This window comes from Vanessa tameamea, chromosome 25 (genome assembly GCF_037043105.1).
Source record: "Vanessa tameamea isolate UH-Manoa-2023 chromosome 25, ilVanTame1 primary haplotype, whole genome shotgun sequence".
In the NCBI taxonomy this organism is placed as follows: Eukaryota; Metazoa; Arthropoda; class Insecta; order Lepidoptera; family Nymphalidae; genus Vanessa; species Vanessa tameamea.
In genome coordinates this window covers 8,482,022-8,505,507 of record NC_087333.1, presented here as the reverse complement: position 1 = coordinate 8,505,507, position 23,486 = coordinate 8,482,022, and the positions used below count along the sequence as shown (strand labels likewise).

Sequence of the window (23,486 nt, the reverse complement as noted above, 5' to 3'; positions counted from 1 at the left end):
GGCGACTGTCGGAATTCACAAGAGTAGGCAGAGGTTGTATGAACTTTATAGTGAAAGATCATACAACCGGTCTTTTTCATTTATCAGTTATGTTAGTGCCTACTCTAAACTGTTCAAACGTGTATGTCATACAGCTAAATCATTGCATATAAAAAAAAAAATTATTGACGCACCTGATAAAATTAAAATGACATGGAAAATTATTAATTGTGAAACTGGAAGAGTCAAAAATAACATCTCCGACTTTAGCTTATTTATTGACAACAATTTATTTTCCTCAGATCGGGATGTTGCAACTGTTTTTGAAAAATTTTTTGCTGACATTCCATTTTCGACTACTAACTCATTAAATTCCTCTCCTACCGTTGCTGAATCATTATTAAAAAACCACGTGGAAAAATGTAATATTAGCTTTAAATTTAATACAGTAAGTGTAAGTGATGTAATAAGTTCCTTCAGATCACTAGATATTAAGAAAACGGCCGATCTGTGGGGGATCTCTGTCAAGGTAGTCAATTCAATAATTGATGTAATCGCACCCTACCTTGTCACTATATTTAATAAATGTGTCCTTAGTGGCGTGTTTCCTGACCTCATGAAACATAGTAGAGTATTACCAATATTTAAGTCAGGTAGTACATCAGACCCCAACAACTATAGGCCCATCTCTGTACTACCAACTCTTAGCAAGATCTTTGAAAAGTTATTACTAAATCAAATGCTAGTACATTTTAACAATAACAAGTTGCTACACAAGAAACAATTTGGATTTACAAGGGGTCGCTCGACAACTGACGCTGGTGTTGAGCTCGTTAAAAATATTTACAGGGCCTGGGAGGAGTCACAGGATGCCTTAGGGATATTTTGTGATTTATCTAAGGCCTTTGATTGCGTGCAACACGAAACTTTGGTCAGGAAGCTACGTCATTATGGAATTAGGGACACTGCACTCAGTCTTCTGATTTCGTATCTGAGCAATCGGATTCAGAGGGTTGATGTAAATGGAAAGAGATCTCCCGGGTCTCCAGTTACTGTGGGGGTCCCTCAAGGATCAATTCTTGGACCATTCCTCTTCCTTGTTTATATAAATGACCTGCCACATCTCCTAGGTGATAAACTCGAGATAGTATTGTTTGCTGATGATACTTCTTTAATTTTTAAAATAAAAAGACGTCTTTCAATATATGACGATGTGAACAATACTCTCTCTGAAATAGTAAATTGGTTTAGTGTTAATAATTTAATGTTAAATAGTAAAAAGACTAAATGTATTAAATTCACTACTCCCAATGTAAGATGTGTCAAAACGAGTGTATGCTTAAACGGGGAAGCATTAGATGTTTTAGAATCAACAGAGTTCCTTGGTATGACAATAGACTCTAAGCTCCAATGGGGCCCCCATATAAATAAGTTGGCGAATAGACTCAGCTCTGCAGCCTATGCGGTAAAAAAAATTAGACTTTTGACTGATGTGGATACGGCTCGCCTTGTGTACTTCAGTTATTTCCACAGTATAATGTCGTATGGCATCCTACTCTGGGGTAATGCAGCTGACATTAATACTATTTTTGTACTGCAGAAGAGGGCTATTCGTGCAATTTATAACCTGGGCCCAAAAGATTCGTTAAGAGATAAATTTAAAGAAATTAAAATAATGACTGTCGCTTCTCAATTTGTTTTTGATAATGTTATGTATGTACGCAAAAACATAAACGATTTTCCCAGAAATTGTGAAGTACATTCTATTAACACTAGGAACAAGAATAAACTTGTTACTCCAAGTACCCGATTACACAGGGTTAGTAACTCTTTTTTGGGGCAATGTATACGTTTTTACAACAGGATCCCAGAAAACGTTCAAAATTATTCAATTATAAAATTCAAAAGAATCGTTAAAGAGCGTTTGTGTGCTAAAGGATATTACAACACTAATGACTTTTTAGTTGACTGCACACCTTGGGAATGAAATGATCGCCTCCAGGCTGTTTCAAATAACTAAAATATAATAATTATTGTACATGCAAAATGAAAAAAAAAAAAAAAAATATCCCGCTGAGTTTCTTTCGCCGGTTCTTCTCAGGTCCGAGGTGCTAAATTCCGAACCGGTGGTAGATTTTTGACAATCAATAAGCAAGTGTAAACACTTCTATATTGAATAAAGATTTTTGATTTGATTTGATTTGATTTAATATTGGACAGGCAAATGGACCACCTCATGATAGAGGTCCCCACTGTCCATAGACATTTGTAGTGTAAGAAATGTTATTCATTGTTATGGATTTGCTCAAAGCCCTACCATCAAGTAAAACTGGACCGACCAAGGTTTGAATCCAGGATATATTACTACTAGAACAACTATATAGTTGGAGCGGAACAAGAAAGCGATTTGATAAAACAGGCTGATTGTGATATGGATCATTGGGTTATCGCTCTAAGTTAACAGCGGTTATTCCGAGCGGCACCGTTAATCATAAGGAGATATCGCCTCCTCGAGAATGTGGCTTATGCCGATATATTAGCTTCTACGGTATTTTTTTTCTATTTTAGATTGATATACTCCAACATAAATATCTACAGAGTAAATGAGGACTTTTTTCGTTGGACTCCAATGTTTTTTTGTAACTGGTCATATTAATAATAGTGTAAAATTAAAGTACAAAGTACTTGATCCGTTTTTTACTCCAATTGGTCCCTATTTTCTCCCTAAGTGTTCCCTAGGGCCTCGGAATGGGTACCACGACCCGGATTCCGAGGGTGATTTTAAGTGATCACCATTGTTATTGTAACTTATGTCTCCAATATCACGAAGCTGTTTACTAATTGGTTTAAAATAACCCATTGTTGCTTAATTTTAGACAAGTTGAGTTGAACAAAAGAATATTTTACGAGAATATTAAACGATGTATTATGAAGACTCCAAAATTTTATCTCATTTTGACGTTAATGAGACGGTTTAGTATCTCTTTTAAATTTTTAGTGCTTTGAGAAGATTGTCATTGTTTAGTTTTGTTTTTAATTGCCAGACAAGTTTTAACTCATTTAAAAAAATAAGTTCTTTCGTATTGTGATGTGTAATTTTTATGTTTGTCAATTCAGAACTCCGTCATTTATGAACCAACTAGGGAGGTCCCGCGAAACATCGCGTTTAGACCAATGGATTTTTTTAGGTTATTTAATTTCATTGTAAACTGCAAGTCACTCATCTACATTTGGAGCCAAAATGATAAAACCTCCTTTAAATTAAATTTTTAATATCAAATGTATATTACATTAGTTCAGTTAGAGTTGGAGTTTTTCGAAAACAATTAACTTTAATTTCGTTTACGTTTTAGCCGTAGTACCACTCTCTAACCGACCAGTATCTTTTTTCGCTCTCTAAAATTAGATGATATATTTTAGAGAGCAATATACTAAATTGAAATCAAGAAACTCCTTTAATTTTCTGAATATCCCATCCCTGAAAGTCCCATTATCACTAGGAAAAAAATCGGCTTATTAATATATCAGATTTATAAAATTATTTTTTACAGCTAAGATTTTCTCTCCTTTTGAGGAGAAGTTTTGGGGCAAATTCGACCACGCTTATTCAATGAGTACGAGAAAAACAGCTCGAATAGCAATCATCGGTTAAGATGCAAGCGTTCTAGTGACTTTATTCACTAACAGTGTATAAAATATTAGATAACAAAACATATTGTGTAATATTAATTGTGGCGATATTATAATGAACACAGAGGCAAACGCATCAGATGTCCAACCCCATCGAAACGGAACTTATGCGGTTTCTCCCTGAAGCCATAGAAAAATATATAAATTAAAAAGTTCATATTATAAAGTTAGTAAACAATTATTTATAGTAAACAAGACTAGGTCGTCTACCACATTCCACGCGTGTAAATTCATGCAAGTCGATATGGCCTAGTGATTAGATGTGAATATTAACTGAAGTTAGTGGGTTCAAATACGGGCAAGCACCATTTAATTTACAAGTGCTTTTAATTAATCATGAAGGATAACATCGTAAGGGAACTTAATTTAATAGAATTATTTTGCCACATGTGTATCCACCAACCCTTTCGTAGACAGGGTGCTGGAAGCTCCAAGCCTTTTCGTTAAAATGATAGCAGGCTTTAGCCCAGCTATATATTTATCTAGTATCAAATCTACAGAGCACAACATCAAATAATGTTAGTGATAGATGTTAATGACTTTAATTAGTAGCTTGGCGTTTTTGATTGCGAGTATCCAATACGCTGAACCACTTGAGATTTCAATTGACCTTTGCGTGACCTTTGGTATTAACTAATAAAGCAAACTGAAGCTGGAATCGTTTAGATTAAATCAATAATGGGGCACTAGAGCTCCTGATAATCTGATGGGTTACATACAAAGTACTATTTCGTTATCAAACGCTGCGTGGATTTTCTATATTACTATTTGAAAGCTTATGTTATAAGTTTCATGTTAAATCAAATCTAATGTATTTTATCAAAATAATTTTTACGATAAAGCATTTTTGAAACGTCAATATGAAATATTCTACCACAGTTTCGGAAGGCAGCATCGTGCGAGAAGAAACGGCAAGAAACTCGCATAGTTGCTCTTTTAAATAACCAGATTTACAATGATGTTAATATTCACAATTATTGTTGAATGAGTCGTGTTGGAGCCTGATTTTAAATCCAGTCGTCGTTATCCAAAAGGTATTCTGACTGAATTTGTCTGTGTGTACCTGTAGATAATAAGTGAATATTGAAAGAGGGAATAAAATTATTGACTTTCTTGGCGGTTCTTTAAGATTGAATACAATCCAAATCTTTGGAAGATTTTTATTTAATTTTGAAAGTAGAAAACCTTTTGAATAAATGATAAGTACCAGAAGGTGTACATTGACTGCGTCGTTTGTCTAGTGGCTAAATATAAGAACACAGATCCAGAGATTCTCGGTTCGAGCCACAGGTCGGCCCGCTAAAAAATTATTGCGATTCTGTCGAAAAAATCTTAGTAACAGCCCGAAGTCTGCGAGTTAGAAGTGTGTACACTCCCGTGCATCAGAAATCCGTAGCCATTAATCCGGCGCCGAAATTCTTTCCAGTCGTGTCTGATGTGCTGATTGGGTTATGTGAGTGAGGGAGAGTGCATCTGTGTTTGCGTATATACTTGTGCACTATAATATGTCTTGCGTCATTAGCTGGTCTCCTTTGAGATTGACCGCCGTGACCTAAATTGGTCAGGACGTCATCATCATCACAAGTAGGTTCACGTGCACCTGCACTCGTCGTTATGCGATTATTATACTAGAATTTAAATGTATCTGTTCATAACATTTATGACTTAAAATACAGATTTATAATGAGTAAATGCATATTTAGACGCTCGTTTTTAGACGGATATCGAACCCTATGTTTACAATTAGGCCGAGTTTTATCAAGTGGGTCAATTAAGTCATGACCCAAGTAGGGACGTCGCAACCACAAACCAGAATTCAGGTATCAGAAACATAAGACCGTATGACTAAGACCCACTTTTAAATCCGATGGAATTAAGAAAATATATCTTTTGTTTTCTTTTTTCTAATCTTGGAAATTGTAAAGGAATGTTTGAATTTAGAAATCTGTTATTTAATCTTTTCAAGTTTCATTTAGTTCGAAACTGATATTCGGTTGCATATTAAGAAAAGAATAATATTTATATTTAAGTATTTAGTGTCTCATTTTAATTTGTCGTGGATATTTTAAAATTTACTTATTGTTATTAAACGATTATCAAAATCCTATAACGTCATTGTAAGACTTGAATGACGTCATAGACTTCTAAGAATTTTAAATTGCTAACTATGCATTGTTTTTTTATGACACATATTGGCGGATGGTCAAATGGGTCACTTCATGGTAAGTGGTCACCACCGCCTATAGATTATACCAACTATAGAATCTCTGATGTTATGTCCCTCCTGCTTAGTTACACTGGCTCAATCGCCTTTCAAACTGAACCACAAAAATACTTAGTAGGTATTACTGTTTGATGGTAGAAAGGCAGTAGTGGGTGGTACCTACCCAGACGGATCTGTATAAAGCACCAAGTATTATTGTAATATTGTTGCTATCATGTATTTGTTTGAATAATAATAGCAGAAATATTCCTTAAAAACAAAGTTGCAAACATTACAAACGATAAACTGGCAACATTTATATTTATACTATTGAACGCGGTGTCAAAAGTTTCTCACATTACTTTAAGTTAACATCAATTGATACAATGTTTGTGACTTTCTGAAGAATTTCTAACAATCTCAGTGACGAATCACTGGAACTACAACAAATGCGGCCAAAACGTAATGTCCCTAACGTAGTTAAACTTGCTCAAACTGGAATATCAATATAAAATAATAATGTTTGGAGGTAGAGTAAATGATAATCGAGTGGTTTACCGGCCTGCACAAATGTCTGCCGCCGGAAGAACATGACAAATATTAAGTAGACCGAAGTCGGATTAAAGAAAATAAAAAGTTATAAATAATATTATTGTAATCTTTATATTTTATACATATTAATACAGGATTACATTTAAAATGTATCCAACATAAACGTTATTTATTTAATATGTTAAATAAATGCAATTTGTTTATCTGTGCAATAGTCTGTGCTTAAAAACCCGATTCAACGAAAAAAAATAGTTTTTATAAACTTTGATAACCAGTTTCATGGAGTAATTCAGAATAATTAATACAGATGTAACAATTTAATTAACTAGACATCTAATTCGTTATTTATTGTTGTTTTTTTTTTAAGTTGTAAAACAAATATTTCGTCCTTTGAGGGTGTTGCACAAACAAATAAGTATCCTAAATAAACGGTATCAAATTGAACATTCATATTTCTCAATGTAATTTAAAAATATTTAAAGTAAAGGTTTTGTTATAAAAATATTTAAATTAATGAATGCTAAGATCCTATAAAATATCGTAAGCCTGAAGGGTAACGACCTTTCCGCTCTCACACCACTTTTTTTTTCTGTAATTATTATGTCAAAACCAACCTTAGCCACTTCCAATCCCAACACTTAAAACCAAACAATATAAAATTTAATATAGTTAAAAAAAAAAAAAATTATTACTGCACTTTATATTTTTTTGTAAAAAGATTTAGTAGTACCAACGTATTTTTAAAATTTTTAAACGTAGAGACGCGACACGCGCCTGGTCAGCCGGCGGGAAACTGTTTGTGAAGAAACAAGTTTTCTGTTTGGTATCGTGTCGTATGAAGCTCGCATTCATGAAATTTATTAATGCGAGAACGAAATGGATATATACACTATCTCTTACCTGTTGCAGCTTTCTTATGAACTTAAATCGGAATGTTAATTCGTAATTCATTGAAGAACTACAATGGAATTCTATTCAATATTCAAGTGTCGTATGCGTTTGTATAATGATATCAATGTAGGTAACTAATGTAGCATGTTTAATAAAGTTCAAACCTAATGTAGTTAATGCATGCATTGCTATTGTTTACTATGATTATTAATAATATTTTTCATTAGTGCAGTTTTACCCCATAAAATAATTTGAAGACGATTTTAACAGATGTAAAATTTATTTTTATGCAGTTTTTCGCTTCCAGCGAGTTAATTATTTTATTATTAATATTTATTAATAAGAATCCTAATTGTGGACTACTACAATATTTCTGTTCTTTTTAACCGACTTCAAAAAGGAGGAGATTATTTAACCCTTTCTAGTTTCTTCGCGAGCGGGACTCGCAATTCACGTACTTGTGTTTTTTTGGGTGTCATTTAAACGGTCTAAAAGCTAATTTAAGGGATTTTAGTTAGCTAAATATATTTAGTAGGCAAAATAAATTGAACGGCTTCTAATAAGCAACAGAAATAACTTAACTGATCAGAAAGTTATTTAATATTAATATTACTGGCCCTTAAAATTTGAGAGAAAAGAAGTAAGCAATTAGGGAGTAAGCAAAATATTTAATGTTTTTTATTAAAAATAATGTAACCTAACCTAACAAACTTGGAAATGACGGGATATATATATTTTTTATGTCAACCGATTTTGTATATTTGCCGAACAATTAATAATTAGGTATTAGGTATATTTATTATACAAATATATACCAACATTATAAAACTGACTAAATTTAATCACTTGAACGTATTTATTTTATTGAAAGTGCAAAATTATGAGAAATATTATTATCCTTAGTATTTTTTATAAATTGTCAGTCCAAAAATGATATTATTCATACTTTATTTGTTATAATTTTATTATTTTTCACCATGTTGCTGATCATTAGTTCACTAGGTGTTGTGTGTTGTAATCGTCAGTAGCAATTTTGTGCCTTAATCACCTAGCTGAAGCACGGTATTTAATCTAACATATTTGAAGGAGGTTTTGCAAGCAATTATTGCAACTGAATGTCGCCGGTAACTGGTAAGACTATCTTACGAGCTGGAATATGTCAGAATACAAGCTGACGATTGACATAGATTAAGACGTTCAGAAATATTTTACATACTACCGTAATGTCAACATATTATAATATAAATAATATATTTATTTATTCATTAACAGTTATTAACATACACTACAGTTTATATTTTTCATGCACCTTAATAATAAATATAAGTACATATTTAAAATCATCATCCTCCTGCCCTTATCCCAATTTACTTGGGGTCGGCGCAGCATGTCTTCTTCTTCGATACTTCCCTATCTGACGTCATCTCACAAGTAAGATTGTTTCCAGCTATATCATCTTTCACACAATCCATCCATCTTTTCATTGGTCGTCCCCTTCCTCTAATCGCGAAATAGTTTGGAAGTTTTTTTAATTAATTATAATATAGTACACCAAAAAGCTTCTCCACATATAATTAACAAAAACACAATATTATGATAAAAAATACATCTTCATATGTATGTAAAGTGTTTTAGGTAGATAGTTTAAAAGTACATCAGTGGTGGTAAAATTTATAATAGATTATCTCGATGTAATTTGTTAATATTTAGATAGGATTTCCCTATTGATTTATTTATTCTAATTGATTATTGAGTTCTGACCGATTACAGTCACGTGTGTTATTTTCAAGACTAGCCAATTCCATCGTAAGTGTGTGCGCAAACACAGATGTACTCTCTATTCGGCGAATCCAACAAGACCTGAAAGTCTTCAAGTACAGGAGCAACGGTTTTACTTGCTTTTCGGGGCAAGTGAGTATACCCCATCATATTATTATTTCAATAAAAGTAAATATAATATCAGGAATAATAGTCAAAATAGTGTTAATAGTTACTTCAGTGTGATACAAGTGATTGGCAAACAGATATATTTTTAAAAACATTTTAGGCTGTTTAATTTTGATCTTCGTCCAATAATTATTTTAAAACATACATAACAATGAAGCATGATTTTGACGTAATATTTTGACAGATAACCTCACAAGCACACTGTACTATTATTGTTTTTGTTAATAACTGTAATAATCTTTAAATAAAATGGGTGAAGAATCCGTTGATCCAATCAAGAAAAGGCATAGAAAGAAGCGTAAGAATTTCTTATCAAATGCAAAGAAATATGCAAAAAAGGGTCAAATGGGACGCGGAACGAAAATACCGGAAGAACTGTATCAATATTTTGTTGGAATTCTGGACGTTATAAAGCAAGGAATTGAAGATCCTGACGAACGAAGTTCGTAATTATTTTTAATTTAAGTCTATTCTATTCGTCCCCTTTAAAATGTTAAATAATAATAAAAAGATATCCGAATCTAGTTATTTGTGTGGTACTTACCCAGAAGTGGTTTATTTTCATAAGAGTATTGGCTATATATTCCGGTTTTACTTGTTTCAAATGGACAGTGTCATGCAGAAATGTACCAACCCAACAGATACACTATTAGAAGTTGATAAGATTTAAAAGAGGAAACCATTTTTATATTGGCAGTAACCTTGTTCAATTGTGTTATATATAACTGTACTAGTGACCCTACAATTTATTAATATGAAAATGATATATAAACATAATCTATACCCTATAACTAACACATTCAAGAATATTCTAGCTTTCTACCAGTAAAACATTTTTTAGAATTGGAAGTTGGTTCCAGAGATTACTCTCTATATACAAACATACAATATAAACAATATGAGTCATTTATTTTAGACCAGATTATGTAGAACACAAGTAGGAACAAAATTCCATCATAACGAGATTATCATTGCTATACATCACCATCAATATTCAAACAAAAGATTTAGACATATGTCAAGATAGTCGCCCTCAGTTCAATCGAAAAATAATGAATTTTATTTGTGCTCAATTCTAATTTTATGGTTATCTTTTTGGTTTTATTAATTATTATTTACTATATAATAGTTAAAAAAAATTATTATACTTCTTATTTTTAATCATTGCTTGTTTTAATTTATATTTTCAATACATACATTGTGTAATATGGTGTAGCCTGGCGAGACTACCTGTAAGTAGTAGAGCTTTTGCCTTGATAATTTTGAAATGTAATTTATTTTTTATTTTGGATGTGATATTGTATCTACTGTTGGTCGTCCTAATGAAAATAAAATATAACACATTGTATATCTTAGTAATATAGATAGATAGAGATTATGTGTAATGTTATGCAAATTATTTTATTTTATATTATTTAATTATCATATATAACACTTTATTTATTGGGTGATCATTGGTTGGTACATTTCTGTACAACACAGTCCCATTGAGGCGTACACAGAAAGTATATATTAAGGGAAAAACATACTAAGGAACAAGCTTGTTTTTTTGATCTTCACAATGGCTGAAAAACATACAAAAGTCTCCCCACAATAGGTGAATGGTTTAGCATAAAACCTATTGAGATTATTTGTTGCAAATACAGTTGCTATTAAACTTATGATTGATTTGTTACAGAGTCTCTGGTTACCAATGTTTTGGAGAGAACAAAGGGTGAAGAGTTGAATGTTGTCGGGAACCAGCTTGGCTGTCGTCTCGTAGAACTGCTCCTTCCATATGCCTCACCAGATGACTTTCAGAGGTACATAGAGGTACTGTCACCAGAGTTACGTAGATTATGTTCAGATAATTTCACAAGTCATATCATAGAAACGTTACTACGAGTATCTTGTGAAAGAGCAACGGAACATTTACAAAGTAATGATGAATCAGAGGAGGAGGTACCGAAGAAAAAAGTTAAATTAGAAAATCCATCAGATAAATATACAAAAGAACACATTGATATATGTCACGAATTTACAGTAAAGATATGTAAATATGCATTGAATAATTTAGAAGATTTTGTTTGGGATCAATACGCCAATCATATACTACGAAGTGCATTAAAGTGTCTGAGCGGTATTACCTTGCTGCCGGGAGAAAAACCTAAAGTGAACCTCTTCAGAGAGGCGATACAGGATAAAAAAGGTATACCACCGCATCAAACTGAGATGAAGTATAAGGTGGTACCGGATGAGTTCAAAGAAATCGCCAAAGACTTTGGAAATCGACTGTCAGCGTGGCCTCAATTTAAAGACTTACCATACCAGAACATTACGTCAGCTCTGTTACAAGTTCTGTTATACGCTGTGAAAAATGTTGATAAAAATTTAACAAAGAGCTTAATAAAGAAACTTTTGAATGAAAGTTTTGCGCCTGAAGACTGGATGGCGACGGGAACAGATGAAACGAAAGACGAAAAAATCGATGTAGATGCGAGTGACACAAAAGAAGAGCAAAAGTTAACAGCGGGTAACTTACCGCCTGTATTCGAGAGTGAATCAGCTGTCAGGTATGTAGCAATACTTTGTATTTCAAAGAATTTACTTTACTATTAACTTTACTTGGTGGTAGGGCTTTGTGCAAGCCCGTCTGGGTAGGGACTACCCACTCATCAGATATTCTACCGCCAAATAACAGTACTCTGTATTGTTGTGTTCCGGTTAGAAGGGTGAGTGAGCCAGTGTAATCACAGGCACAAGGGACATAACATCTTAGTTCCCAAGGTTGGTGGCGCATAGGTGATGTAAGGAATGGTTAATATTTCTTACAGCGCCTTTGTCTATGGGCGGTGGTGACCACTTACCATCAGGTGGCCCATATGCTCGTCCGCCAATCAAAGCCATAAAAAAAAAAAAGAATAGTAAACTTATTCCGTTTTATTATTAAACGCTTACAGAGAAAATATACGACTTCCTAGGTTTATGCTGTGATTCGGATTCCCGACAATATCTGTGACAAATTTTAGTATGATACGTTCAGTTGTGCCTCGGTAACAGAGTTATTTTTGTATTTATATAAAATAAGTATGTATCTAATATTATTTTATAACCATAAAGTATATTAAATAGCTTTTACTTATGTAATATGTTTAATCAAAGGTCTGTTTTTATGGAAAATTATGTTTATATTTACACACAATGTTTTATTTCACTATAATCATTATAAGACATTAACTTGCCTATCTATACAATATATGTTTTTAAATGCTTTTTTAAATGTATAATTAAAGCTGGCAAATGCAACACTTGATTCATCATCATCATCCTCCTGCCCTTATCCCAATTTTACATGGGTTCGGCGCAGAATGTCTTCTTCTTCCATACTTCTCTGTCGGACGTCATCTCACAAGTAACATTCTTTCCAACCATATCGCCTTTCACACAATCCATCCATCGTTTCTTGGGTCTTCCCCTACCTCTATATCCATCCACATCCATTCTCAAAACCTTTCTCACAACATGGTCCTCATTCCTCCGCATAACATGCCCATACCAAGACAGCCGGTTTCCAGCAAACTTCCTCTTATGTACTCATTCCTTACTCTATCCATTCGCGTGACACCACACATTCCTCTCAGCATTCTCATCTCCCCCACATGCAATTGTCTTTCAGTCATCCCTTTTATAGCCCAACACTGTGATCAATATAGAACAGTAGGTCTGATCATGGTCTTATAGATCTTTCCCTTAAGTTTAAAGGGAATACGCGGGTAAAAAATTGTTCCCGTAACCTGCCGCCATTTCATCCATCCTGTGTTAAAATGCAACACTTGATTATTCACCACTATACATAAACATTGGTACTTCAAGAAATAATAATCATTTCTCAGACCACCAACGTTCCACTGGCTTTGGCAACTAAGATGTTATGTCCCTTGAACACTGAATTATGCTTCAAACTTGAGAACACAACAATAATAATCGCTGTTTGGCTGTAGAATGTCACAAAGACCTAACACCAAATAAGTATTTTAAGTGGGTGCTGTCCTTGGTCTTGTCTGTTATGTATTTACGTATCAACTTTCCTGGTCAATCCTTCCTGTAGAGTTCCATAAGGTTGTGCCCTTTTTTATGATATAGGTAGGCCACCTGATGGTAAGTGGTCACCACCGCCCTTAGACAATGGCGCTGTGAGGAAATATTAACTATTTCTTACATCGCCAATGTGCCACCAACCTTGGGAACTAAGATGTTATGTCCCTTGTGCCTGTAGATATACTGGCTCACTCACCCTTCAAACCGGAACACAACAACACTGGGTACAGCTGTTTGGTGGTAGAATATGCGATGAGTGGGTGGTACCTACCCAGAGGTGCTAGCACAAAGCCGTACCACCAAGTAAAGCCCTTACGTGGGCTTGAAACGGACACAACGCTAATGATTTAAAATAACCATCTTTATTACAGGTTATTAGAAGCAGCGTTGTTTGTGTCTAGGAAGAAAATGTACACACAGATATATGCTCGGTGCTTCATCAACCGGTTAGGTCAGCTCGCAACTATGCCAATGTTGAACTTCACCGTGCAACGACTGATAGACAACTGCAACGTCAAGGAAGAGGTATGTTTTAATATACAGTTATGCCAACCCACAGAAATTATAATGTGATTTAATTTTTATGCGTGTATTCATTGTGACCTTATAGATAACGATGTAAAATCAAAACAGAATATATTTTATTCGAGTAGGCTTTTAGAAGCACTTTTGAATCGTCGTTTAACAAACTATTTAAGGTAAAGTCACCGGTTCGGAATGTAGATTCTACCGAGAAGAGGGCATTGCTTTAAAAAAAATGGATGTAACACACGCTTAACACACGCTTGGTAGTTTAAAACATGAAAATAATTCAAATACCTAAATGTGTAATTTTTTTCCCAGTTTGAGCCAATGTTTGAAGAACTGTCACCCAAGTTTGGTGCTCTGTTGGCGTGCGGCAACACTGGCGTGTTGGTAGCTTTGGCGAAAGCTTGTCTCAGGATAAAGGCGAAACAGATCCAGTTTATACAGGTAAGTTTTAAATTATTCGGATTTCTGGATTAAGTAAGTGTGAGGCGAAAAATCCAGAAAAAGAATGTCGCCCTGACCGATTTCGGCCAATCTCAAGGGAGGCCAGATAACTACGCAGGACATAATATAATAACAAGTGTGGCCGCTGTCACAGGCGAACTTTATTCCCTCAATTTCATAATCCGATGGGACAGCAAATCCAACGTGACCGAAGAGAGTTCAGAATCAGGAGCAACGACTTTTCGTGGTGTCCGAAGCACGGTGTCCACATTTCCAATTTTCAGACCCCGGGCTGTTGCTGAGAATTTTTCGAAACAAAACTCAATTACTCTAATGACCTGAATTGGTTTGACCCTCGGTACCTGACAATAACGAATACCTTTCATAGTAATAATAATAATATTTAAACGTATAAGTTCTAGAAGATTCGAGCGATTTTAATGAAATAGACGCTAAACGGTACCTCGGAATACTCCATATGATCCAATTGCATCTAATATTAATTTCACCTATCTTGAAGATTGACAATTCAAGAGACAGACTTACACCCAGCTCTCTCATACGCGTTCCTCCTTCACATGAAGTTGGGGAGACACTCGGGGCAATAAACTTTTTGGGTTAAAAAATTACAGATAAAAATATAGATGTTTTTATTATTTTTATCACATACTTATTTGTATATAAATGTTGTATATGTATTAATTATTTACTTTTTTTTTCAGAATTTAGAAAAGGCACTGAATTGTTCGGACGCTGAGAATCAGAAACACTTCCCGGTGCAGTGTCTGAAGATGCTGCCCCTCGGCACCAACGACAACAACAAGGATTACTTCATCAACGTCCACGGGTCTGTCGTGATGCAGACAATACTGGATTTTCAGGTATTTAAATAAATAACACCAAGATTCTAAGTCTTCAAAATTATTTGTTGGGAATTTCCAATGAGAAAAAACCCGAAGTTCACTAAAAGCCCGAAGTGATGGAGTTGGTCAAGCTTTATATTCCTGAGCCTGGGAAAGCATCTTAAGTTGTTGGTCCTGCGTCTGGACATTTCCGGCCGTGTCGGATTTGCCGTTTTATCGGATTGTGAGAATTGACTAGTCTTCCATGAGAATAGCTGAATCGGTCAGGACATAATCATCACCTACGTTATGATGATTCAAGAAAAACTAAATATACGAAGGCTTTAGAACTTAGCCAGTGCACCTTTAAGTGCTATAATTAAATGAATATTCTGTTTACGTTTTCAGCGTCCAGCGAAGCCGGTGTCTGGTCTTCTAGAACTTTCTTCAGAAGAACTGTTGTACATATTCAGCGATCCGAAGGGCTGTCACGTGGCGGACGCTCTGTGTCGCGGGCAGTTCGTCGGGGTGAAGGCGAGGGACAAGCTCGTATGGAAGTTGAAGGTACTTCGTCCTATTTGACACTATAATTTATATTTCTTAGAGTAAATAGATAGTTTCTTGCCTGAGTAGAAACTCAATAGTCACTCTGAGTAGAATCTCGTAATCCCTTTTGGTGGTTTAATCCTGTTGTGGTAACAAACGGAGAGAGCTACTTGTTATATTTAAAATATGTATTAGTAGATATTCGTATCAAGACTGGAAGGCTGTCTTGGTTCAATTGACCGCTTGGTGTCCCAGTTTTGTTCTTTTGGAACAATATCAAATCAAATCAAATCAAAATATACCTTATTCGAGTAGGCTTTTACAAGTACTTTTGAATCGTCAATTAACAAATTATATTAAGTAAAGCTACCACCGGTTCGGAATGTAGATTCTACCGAGCAGAACCGGCAAGAAACTCAGTAGTTACTCTTTTTCAACATCTAAAAATACAGTCGTGTTAGTTAAATATAATTATATATGTATGTAATGTCTCCTGCCTGGAAGTCAACAATAACTTAATATACGTTATATATTCCGGTTATAATCAATTTACTACTTAAAAAATTTAAAAGTTTTATTAAGACAAAACTAATCAATAAATCTTGTTATTCTGTAAATAATACTTTTTGGATAAAGATATTGAAATGATGATATAGACTGGTGTACCCAACGCAGGTTCGATTAAACAATAATTGTGAATACTAACATCAATTGTGTTAAATCAAATAAAAAAAAAATATAATTTGATTTGATATACTTTGGTACGTTTTATTGCTCTTTCAAGGCCCTGAGATCTCGACCCATTCTTTTAGACTAAGAATGAAACTGTTGCCTTATATATGAAACAGGTGAATCAATACTAAAACAACTACACTCAATTGTAGTACATTTGATGAAAGCTTTTTTAATGTGTATTTTATTTCTCCAGGGATATTATCAGAAGCTAGCGTTATCTCAGCACGGGTCTAGAGCCTTCGAGCAAATCTTTGAAGCATCGTCTCCGGAACAGAAGGTCAAAATAATGACAGAGCTGTCGGATAAGAGTAACTTGTTGAACAGCACCAACTACGGCAGGCTGATAGCGACCAAGCTGGACCTCAACACGTTCAAAGTGTCCCAGAAGAAGTGGGAGGAGTCGAGGAAGAAAATTGATAAATAAATCAATTTTATAACTGTTTTGTGTTTTACTTTAATATTAAATAAGCAATCTCCCATTCATCATATTAGTTATAATATATTATTGTAAATAGGGAATACTTTTTATGAATAAAAAGTACCGAATTGAGTACATTATTTCCTTAATTAATTACAATTTCAAAATATTAATATTAAATAGAATACTCATTTTAATTACCGCAGTTTCATCTTAATTTCATATATTTTGAGGGACACTTTTTATACACGAAGATGTATCTCCTTACAGCTGTACTCCACAAATAAAATAAAACTAATAATTCGTTTTATTTATTTTATTAATAAATGTATAAAATTAGAAAAAAAAAGTCAAGCCACAATTTTGACAGACTGAGGAGCCCTGCTGACAGAATTTTTAAGGAGTTTTTTTACAATTTCCTTATTCTTATTAATTTTTTTAGTTCATTTTAGTCAAGTACATACATCAATTATAACAATATTATTTTAATATATTCGTAAATACTTTTTTTAATGTTGCAACACTATGTTCACAAGAAACGTCTGATATACACTCTAAAGACAAAAATCCGTTTTGAAGACAAGTTCGTATTTTCAAGTTTTATTTGTAACAGCAAGATATATTTATTTTTTATTAATATATAAATATACATAGGTCATATTACGTTAATACTTATGGCATTGGATTTAACGGGTACTGACAGACCCCATTGCAACCTTTAGGTATTTCTCCCGGCTTGAGTTTACACACGCTGTTCCCACACATGAATTCACCTTTCCGTAAGTCTACAGGGGGTGAGGGGTTGTACCCTGAAACATACATGCAGTTTTATCGCAGGAAAATTAATGAGTTGTTTTTTTTGGCTAATAGGCTATCTGATGGTTAGTGGTCATGAACCATAGACATTAATTCCATAATAAATATATTAACCATTCCTTACAACACCAATGCGCCACAAACTTTGGGAATTGACCTTCGGAATCGGAAGACAATAATATTGCTTGGCACATACTTCGTGGTACCTACCCAGAGTCCTCTACCAACTAAAATGGTTGCAAGGAGGAAGAGAGAATGTTAGCTATAAAAATACTAACCCTTAGTTCCCGGTTTCGCTCCTTTTACTTGCGCTGATCGTTTGAAAATGTCATGTTCCTTCGGTCTGTTGATTAACAGGCGTTTAGGGTTTATTGGTGATGAATACACCAACACGGACATCAGGAAGATGACAGCGAATAAAATCTGAAAATGTATACAAATTTTTATTAAATATATTATTTTATATAACTAGTTGTCGTCCACGTTTTCTTGGTGGTAGGGCTCTGTGCAAACCCGTCTAGGTAGGTTACCCAGTACTCAGTATTGCTGTGTTCCGGTTTGAAGGGTGAGTGAGCCAGTGTAACTACAGGCACAAGGGGCGTAACATCTTAGTTCCCGAGGTTGGTGGCGCATTGGTGATATAAGGCATGGTTAATATTTCTTACAAGGCCATTGTCAATGGGCGGTGGTGACCACTTACCATCAGGTGACCCATTTGCTCGTCCGCCTACCGATATCATAAAAAAAACGAGTTTGCTCGCGTTTTAGAGGTTGGTCAGATATTATTATTATAAAAAAGTAAAGTAATAAAAACTATATCCTCCCTTCGGGTTCAAGCCTGTTTCATAGTAAATATCGCTTAATTTTGTTTAATGGTTTCATCATAAGAACGTTACAGACAGACATAATTACTTTCGTATTTATAATATTAGTATAGATAACGATGTTGGTCTATTGACTTGATATAGGGCCTAAGATCCCAAGTCGGGCTGATAAAAAGGCACTGAGTATTTCAACAGCCCGAAGTTGGATGTGTGTCCCTCGCCTCGGAGAGCACGTAAAGCCATTGGTCCTGCACCTGAACTCTTTCGAGTCGTGTCGGATTTGCCGTCACGTCGAGTTAAGGAAGTGAGGGAATAGAGAGTGCACCTGCCTTTGTGCACATACTCGTGCACTATAATATGCTGCGTAATTCGTTGGTTCATGCGATTGGTTGAATTACAAGTTCGCAGCACTTTTCACGTGCGAACTGCGCAGTCGATTCTAATGCAGAAGTATATAAATAAATAAATCTGTTATAGCGGACGGATTTCTGAACGAATTAGGAAGTCGCCCGCGCCGCTTGCGACAACTGCCGGACCGTTAACGTCATCGGGACGTTTGAACTTTGAGGGAGTCAAGTCGGTACGCACTACGCGCACGGAATCAACTATGGCGTCCACTCGTGCGCCGATAATTAGTTTATTTGAATTGTTTGTTGATTTTATTAATTATTTACATACAGTAAAGTGTATTTAACACCGATATTAATATTTATACGCCCGCTATACTGGTATTGAATTGATATGAAATCTCTGGTCGTGAAAAATGATGTTTTGAATGCCAGCGAAGTTGTTGAGAGGAATATTATTGTATTACAAATATATTAATCAAGATTATTTTATTTCAAATAGACGGTCTGGCGAGCGGTCCATTTTTTGGTAAGTCACCTATATAAAAAATACCCGTCCCTACAGCGTCAATACGGTTATATTAGGTTGGTGACAACCTGAACACATCAATACTGATAGATGAATATATTGAGCGGTTCCCAGACAGACTTGAATTATTTGTAATGCAAAATAATATGCAAATCTTAGGCTTGTTAATCTTTGCTACTCTTTAGATAGGAATATAGATATATTGTCATCAGCACCACATTACTTGGTGGTAGGGCTTTGTGCAAGCCCGTCTGGGTTTAATTTTAATAATTCTTATGTAAATGAAGATTCTACTATTATTGCAACATATATAAATATTATAACCACCCACTCATCAGATATTCTTCCGCCAAATAACAGTAAAAAAAAAAAAAAAAAATTAATCTGGAACGTTTCAGCTCAATCGGCTGAGCTTGACTGGAAACATATTATAAAATATATTATAAATGCGAAAGTAACTCTGTCTGTCTTTTACGACCAAACCCCTAACCCGAATTTGATAAAATTTAGCACGAGGCAAACTTGAACTCCGAGGAAGGACATAGAATACTTTTTATGTGAGCGAAGCCGAGGGCGACGACTAGAACGAAAATATATTTGCAAGGTTATCTACACGTTACAGATCAACAAGTGTAGTTAAATAAGAGCTTGTATTAACAATACAGACTCATCAATTAGTCATGAAATGACTAAAAAACAATATGAACACAGGAATGAAACATCTCTGAATATATAATTAGTGCGTTTATGTATGACAATATCGTTAAGCCTTAACTTAAAAAAAATGCACTTTCTGTGTTTGCACATGCACTTGTATATTATAACAGGAATTCATCAGAAACGAAAATATTTGCACGTTTCAATGTGCAATCCTCTCTGAAAGGAAAAAAATCCGATTCCGGATGTTTACATAAACAATGTCCACATATTACCTATATATATTCTGTGCGTGTTTATGTCACTGAACTTCTCTTAAACGAACTTCTTCGAAACTTCTCTTAAGTGAACGAGTCCCTGGGTGATTTAGATGGCTTTGCGATCGTAGCCAGGATTTTTATATTTAACAATAAATTTAAAATAAATAATTTTCTCATCACCCGAATGAAGTTGGGACGAGCTAATTACTAATAAATGTCAAGAACAACTTGAATCGTATACTAGACATAATTAATTATTTAATTAATCAAACAAACTTTAAGTAACATAAACACGTTTATTTTTTTAAATACACATTTTAAATATTGAACAAACTCTTAACATAACTTAAATACTTCACGTATTAAATTTAAATTATCAAATAAAATTATATTTATCATATATTTGATGTAAATTAAAACACAACGCGGAATTATTTGTTATGATTTGCGATACTATATCACTAATTATGATTAGGTACAGCAGGTCTCATCTGGTGATCTTTAAAGGTCGCTGTATTCGACCTTTTTCATAAAAAAGTTTACTTGTTGTTCCTTTGTTCATTTAAAATTAAGATTTTTCATTAAAATCACAAGTAACACACAGTTGTAATTATTTTTTTTCAAATATATCTAATCAATTTTACACTGTTAATGTTGGTCACCGAGTTTTGATATATTTGCACTTTTTATTAAATTATTACGCGAAACTTTGTAATATAAACAAACAATATAAACTTTTAAAACTTAAACATATACTTACTTAAAATATTACGAAACCGTATTAAATCGTACTGCGAATTAGATTTTTTTATAAATATACTTTAAAAACATTTCTCGAGATTAGTAAACATAAATAAACAAAACGTAAATATAAGCACAGATAAAAAAACAAAACATTAAAATAATAATATAATATCACAGTTTAATTATATATAAATTAGCGAGTTATAAAATTTCTGTTATACGTGTGTTTTAATATTTATTTTAAAACTAAACGTGTTGATTTTAAAAAATAAAAACAAAGAAATACTTACAAGAGACCTCATGTCTGTGGTTCGCGTGGTTGGCTCGCTAAATGACTAATTTCAGAACGAGTTAGTTCACTCGCCGTGTAAACACATGACTACGTTCCACTATGACCTTACTGATCTGTTCCACGATATCAAATGAATCACGATTTAAGAATAACACATGTTTTTACCATCTTTATCACGTTTTATGTAATATTATTAGCAAAATAAATATGTAAATTTGAATTTCAATATAATTTAAATAAAATGTCAGTTTAAGAATCCTTAATATTCCTAACCAAAATAATAGTCAGAATTGAACCTTTGAGCTTTTATTTTTAGATTACTTAATATTTCTTTTTCGAATATTAACACAAAAAATAATTTAATTGTTATAAAGTCACAGACAGACAGTTACTTCACACACCCACCTTGATAATATTAGTCTGGTCAAGATTTAAAAACGTCTTCCGGATGGCATAACTCAAAATAATATAGACGACATCTCTATATTTTAATTCGAGATACTTTATACTTTGCGGCGATCCAAACGTTAGCGTGATTCAGAAAATATTTTTCCATAATCAAAAATTATATAGGTACTTTATTCAAGTATAAGAACCGTCTTTACAAGATTAATGTTTAAAAAAACTCCATAGTTACGCACTAATATAAATTTTTAGGTGATTTGCAATACCTCGGGTATTAGATCAAAGTGGAATCCGCGATACAACGGCCTTGTAATGACCCGAGTCATACCATTAATAATATTATGACTGTCACTGAACCACTTGAATGATAACGGGAACTATTATTTCCCATCTAAAATGTTTATATTTGTAACTTTTAAACATTACAACTTTTATATATTACAAACCGTGGCGTTAATTGTGACAGTAAATAATTATTATTCGTCAAGTTAGTTGTGATTCAGCAGCGCCATTTCAGCGGCCACAATAAAACGAATTTCCTAATTCTTGCCACTAAAGTACGGGCACGGGTTTGAACACACAGGATGAAAGGCTCTCACGTTCTGTGGTCAATTGGATGATAAAGCCAAATTGACATCTAAATACCGTGATGTACTGAACAAGGCACCCTACTTTACGTCGGCTCAAAGTCAAAGTCAAAGTCAAAAATCTTTATTCAATATAGAAGTGTTTACACTTGCTTATTGATAGTCAAAAATCTACCACCGGTTCGCAATTTAACACCTCGGACCTGAGAAGAACCGGCGAAAGAAACTCAGCGTGATATTTTTCTTTTTTTTCATTTTGAATGTACAATAATAATTATATTTTAGTTATTTGAAACAGCCTGGAAGCGATCATTTCATTCCCAAGGTGTGCAGTCAACTAAAAAGTCATTAGTGTTGTAATATCCTTTAGCACACAAACGCTCTTTAACGATTCTTTTGAATTTTATAATTGAATAATTTTGAACGTTTTCTGGGATCCTGTTGTAAAAACGTATAAATTGCCCCAAAAAAGAGTTACTAACCCTGTGTAATCGGGTACTTGGAGTAACAAGTTTATTCTTGTTCCTAGTGTTAATAGAATGTACGTCACAATTTCTGGGAAAATAATTTATGTTTTTGCGTACATACATAACATTATCAAAAACAAATTGCGAAGCGACAGTCATTATTTTAATTTCTTTAAGTACAACAGGTTCCCCTTTATGTTCTTCGAAATTTTTATTCAAGGTTGCTTTTGCGTTTATAATATAATGTATTGTCTGTAAAATTAAATATTTGTCGTGACTATGAGAGCCAAGATGGCCTACTAGTTAGAACGCGTGCATCTTAACCGATGATTGCGGGTTCAAACTCTGGCAAATACCACTGAATTTTCATGTGCTTAATTTGTGTTTATAATTCATCTCGTGCTCAGCGGTGAAGGAAAACATCGTGAGGAAACCTGCATGTGTCTAATTTCAACGAAATTTATGCCACATGTGTATTCCACCAGCCCGCATCGGAGCAGCGTGGTGGCAGGCTGTTAATGTAAAAATAAAAAAAATACTATGAGTTACATTGACTCGTTTGCACAGTGAATTTTGTATTAATACACAAAGTATGTATTGATTTATTCAAATCATAATATACTTTATTCAAGTAGGCTTTTACGAACACTTTTGAATCGTCATTTAACAAACTATATTAAGTGAAGCTACCACCGGTTCGGAATGT

The 23,486-nt window shown here is 33.9% G+C and overlaps 2 protein-coding genes across 2 annotated transcripts; one reads left to right on the top strand and one right to left on the bottom strand.

The window, feature by feature from the left end:
* Positions 1–9,434: 9,434 nt before the first annotated feature.
* Positions 9,435–16,874, top strand: LOC113392857 (nucleolar protein 9). Its single transcript, XM_026629450.2, has 7 exons — positions 9,435–9,704; positions 10,941–11,814; positions 13,711–13,864; positions 14,183–14,311; positions 15,034–15,192; positions 15,562–15,717; positions 16,628–16,874. Exons 1-7 carry the CDS (start codon positions 9,512–9,514, stop codon positions 16,856–16,858), a joined length of 1,896 nt encoding a protein of 631 aa, XP_026485235.2. The 5' UTR covers positions 9,435–9,511; the 3' UTR covers positions 16,859–16,874.
* Positions 16,875–17,153: 279 nt separating this feature from the next.
* LOC113392853 (uncharacterized) lies at positions 17,154–21,458 on the bottom strand. Its single transcript, XM_026629446.2, has 3 exons — positions 21,320–21,458; positions 17,947–18,091; positions 17,154–17,661 (listed from the first exon to the last, which is right to left on the bottom strand). Exons 1-3 carry the CDS (start codon positions 21,329–21,331, stop codon positions 17,525–17,527), a joined length of 294 nt encoding a protein of 97 aa, XP_026485231.2. The 5' UTR covers positions 21,332–21,458; the 3' UTR covers positions 17,154–17,524.
* Positions 21,459–23,486: the final 2,028 nt, after the last annotated feature.

Excerpts from the sequence above, each read along its gene's own strand:
- LOC113392853 (XM_026629446.2), bottom strand. Across the intron at positions 17,662-17,946 it reads AGCGAAACCGGGAACTAAGG|GGTACAACCCCTCACCCCCT; the intron begins GTTAGTATTTTT and ends TGTATGTTTCAG.
- LOC113392857 (XM_026629450.2), top strand. The coding sequence starts at position 9,512 with ATGGGTGAAGAATCCGTTGATCCAATCAAGAAAAGGCATAGAAAGAAG. Across the intron at positions 9,705-10,940 it reads TGAAGATCCTGACGAACGAA|AGTCTCTGGTTACCAATGTT; the intron begins GTTCGTAATTAT and ends GATTTGTTACAG. Across the intron at positions 14,312-15,033 it reads AACAGATCCAGTTTATACAG|AATTTAGAAAAGGCACTGAA; the intron begins GTAAGTTTTAAA and ends TTTTTTTTTCAG.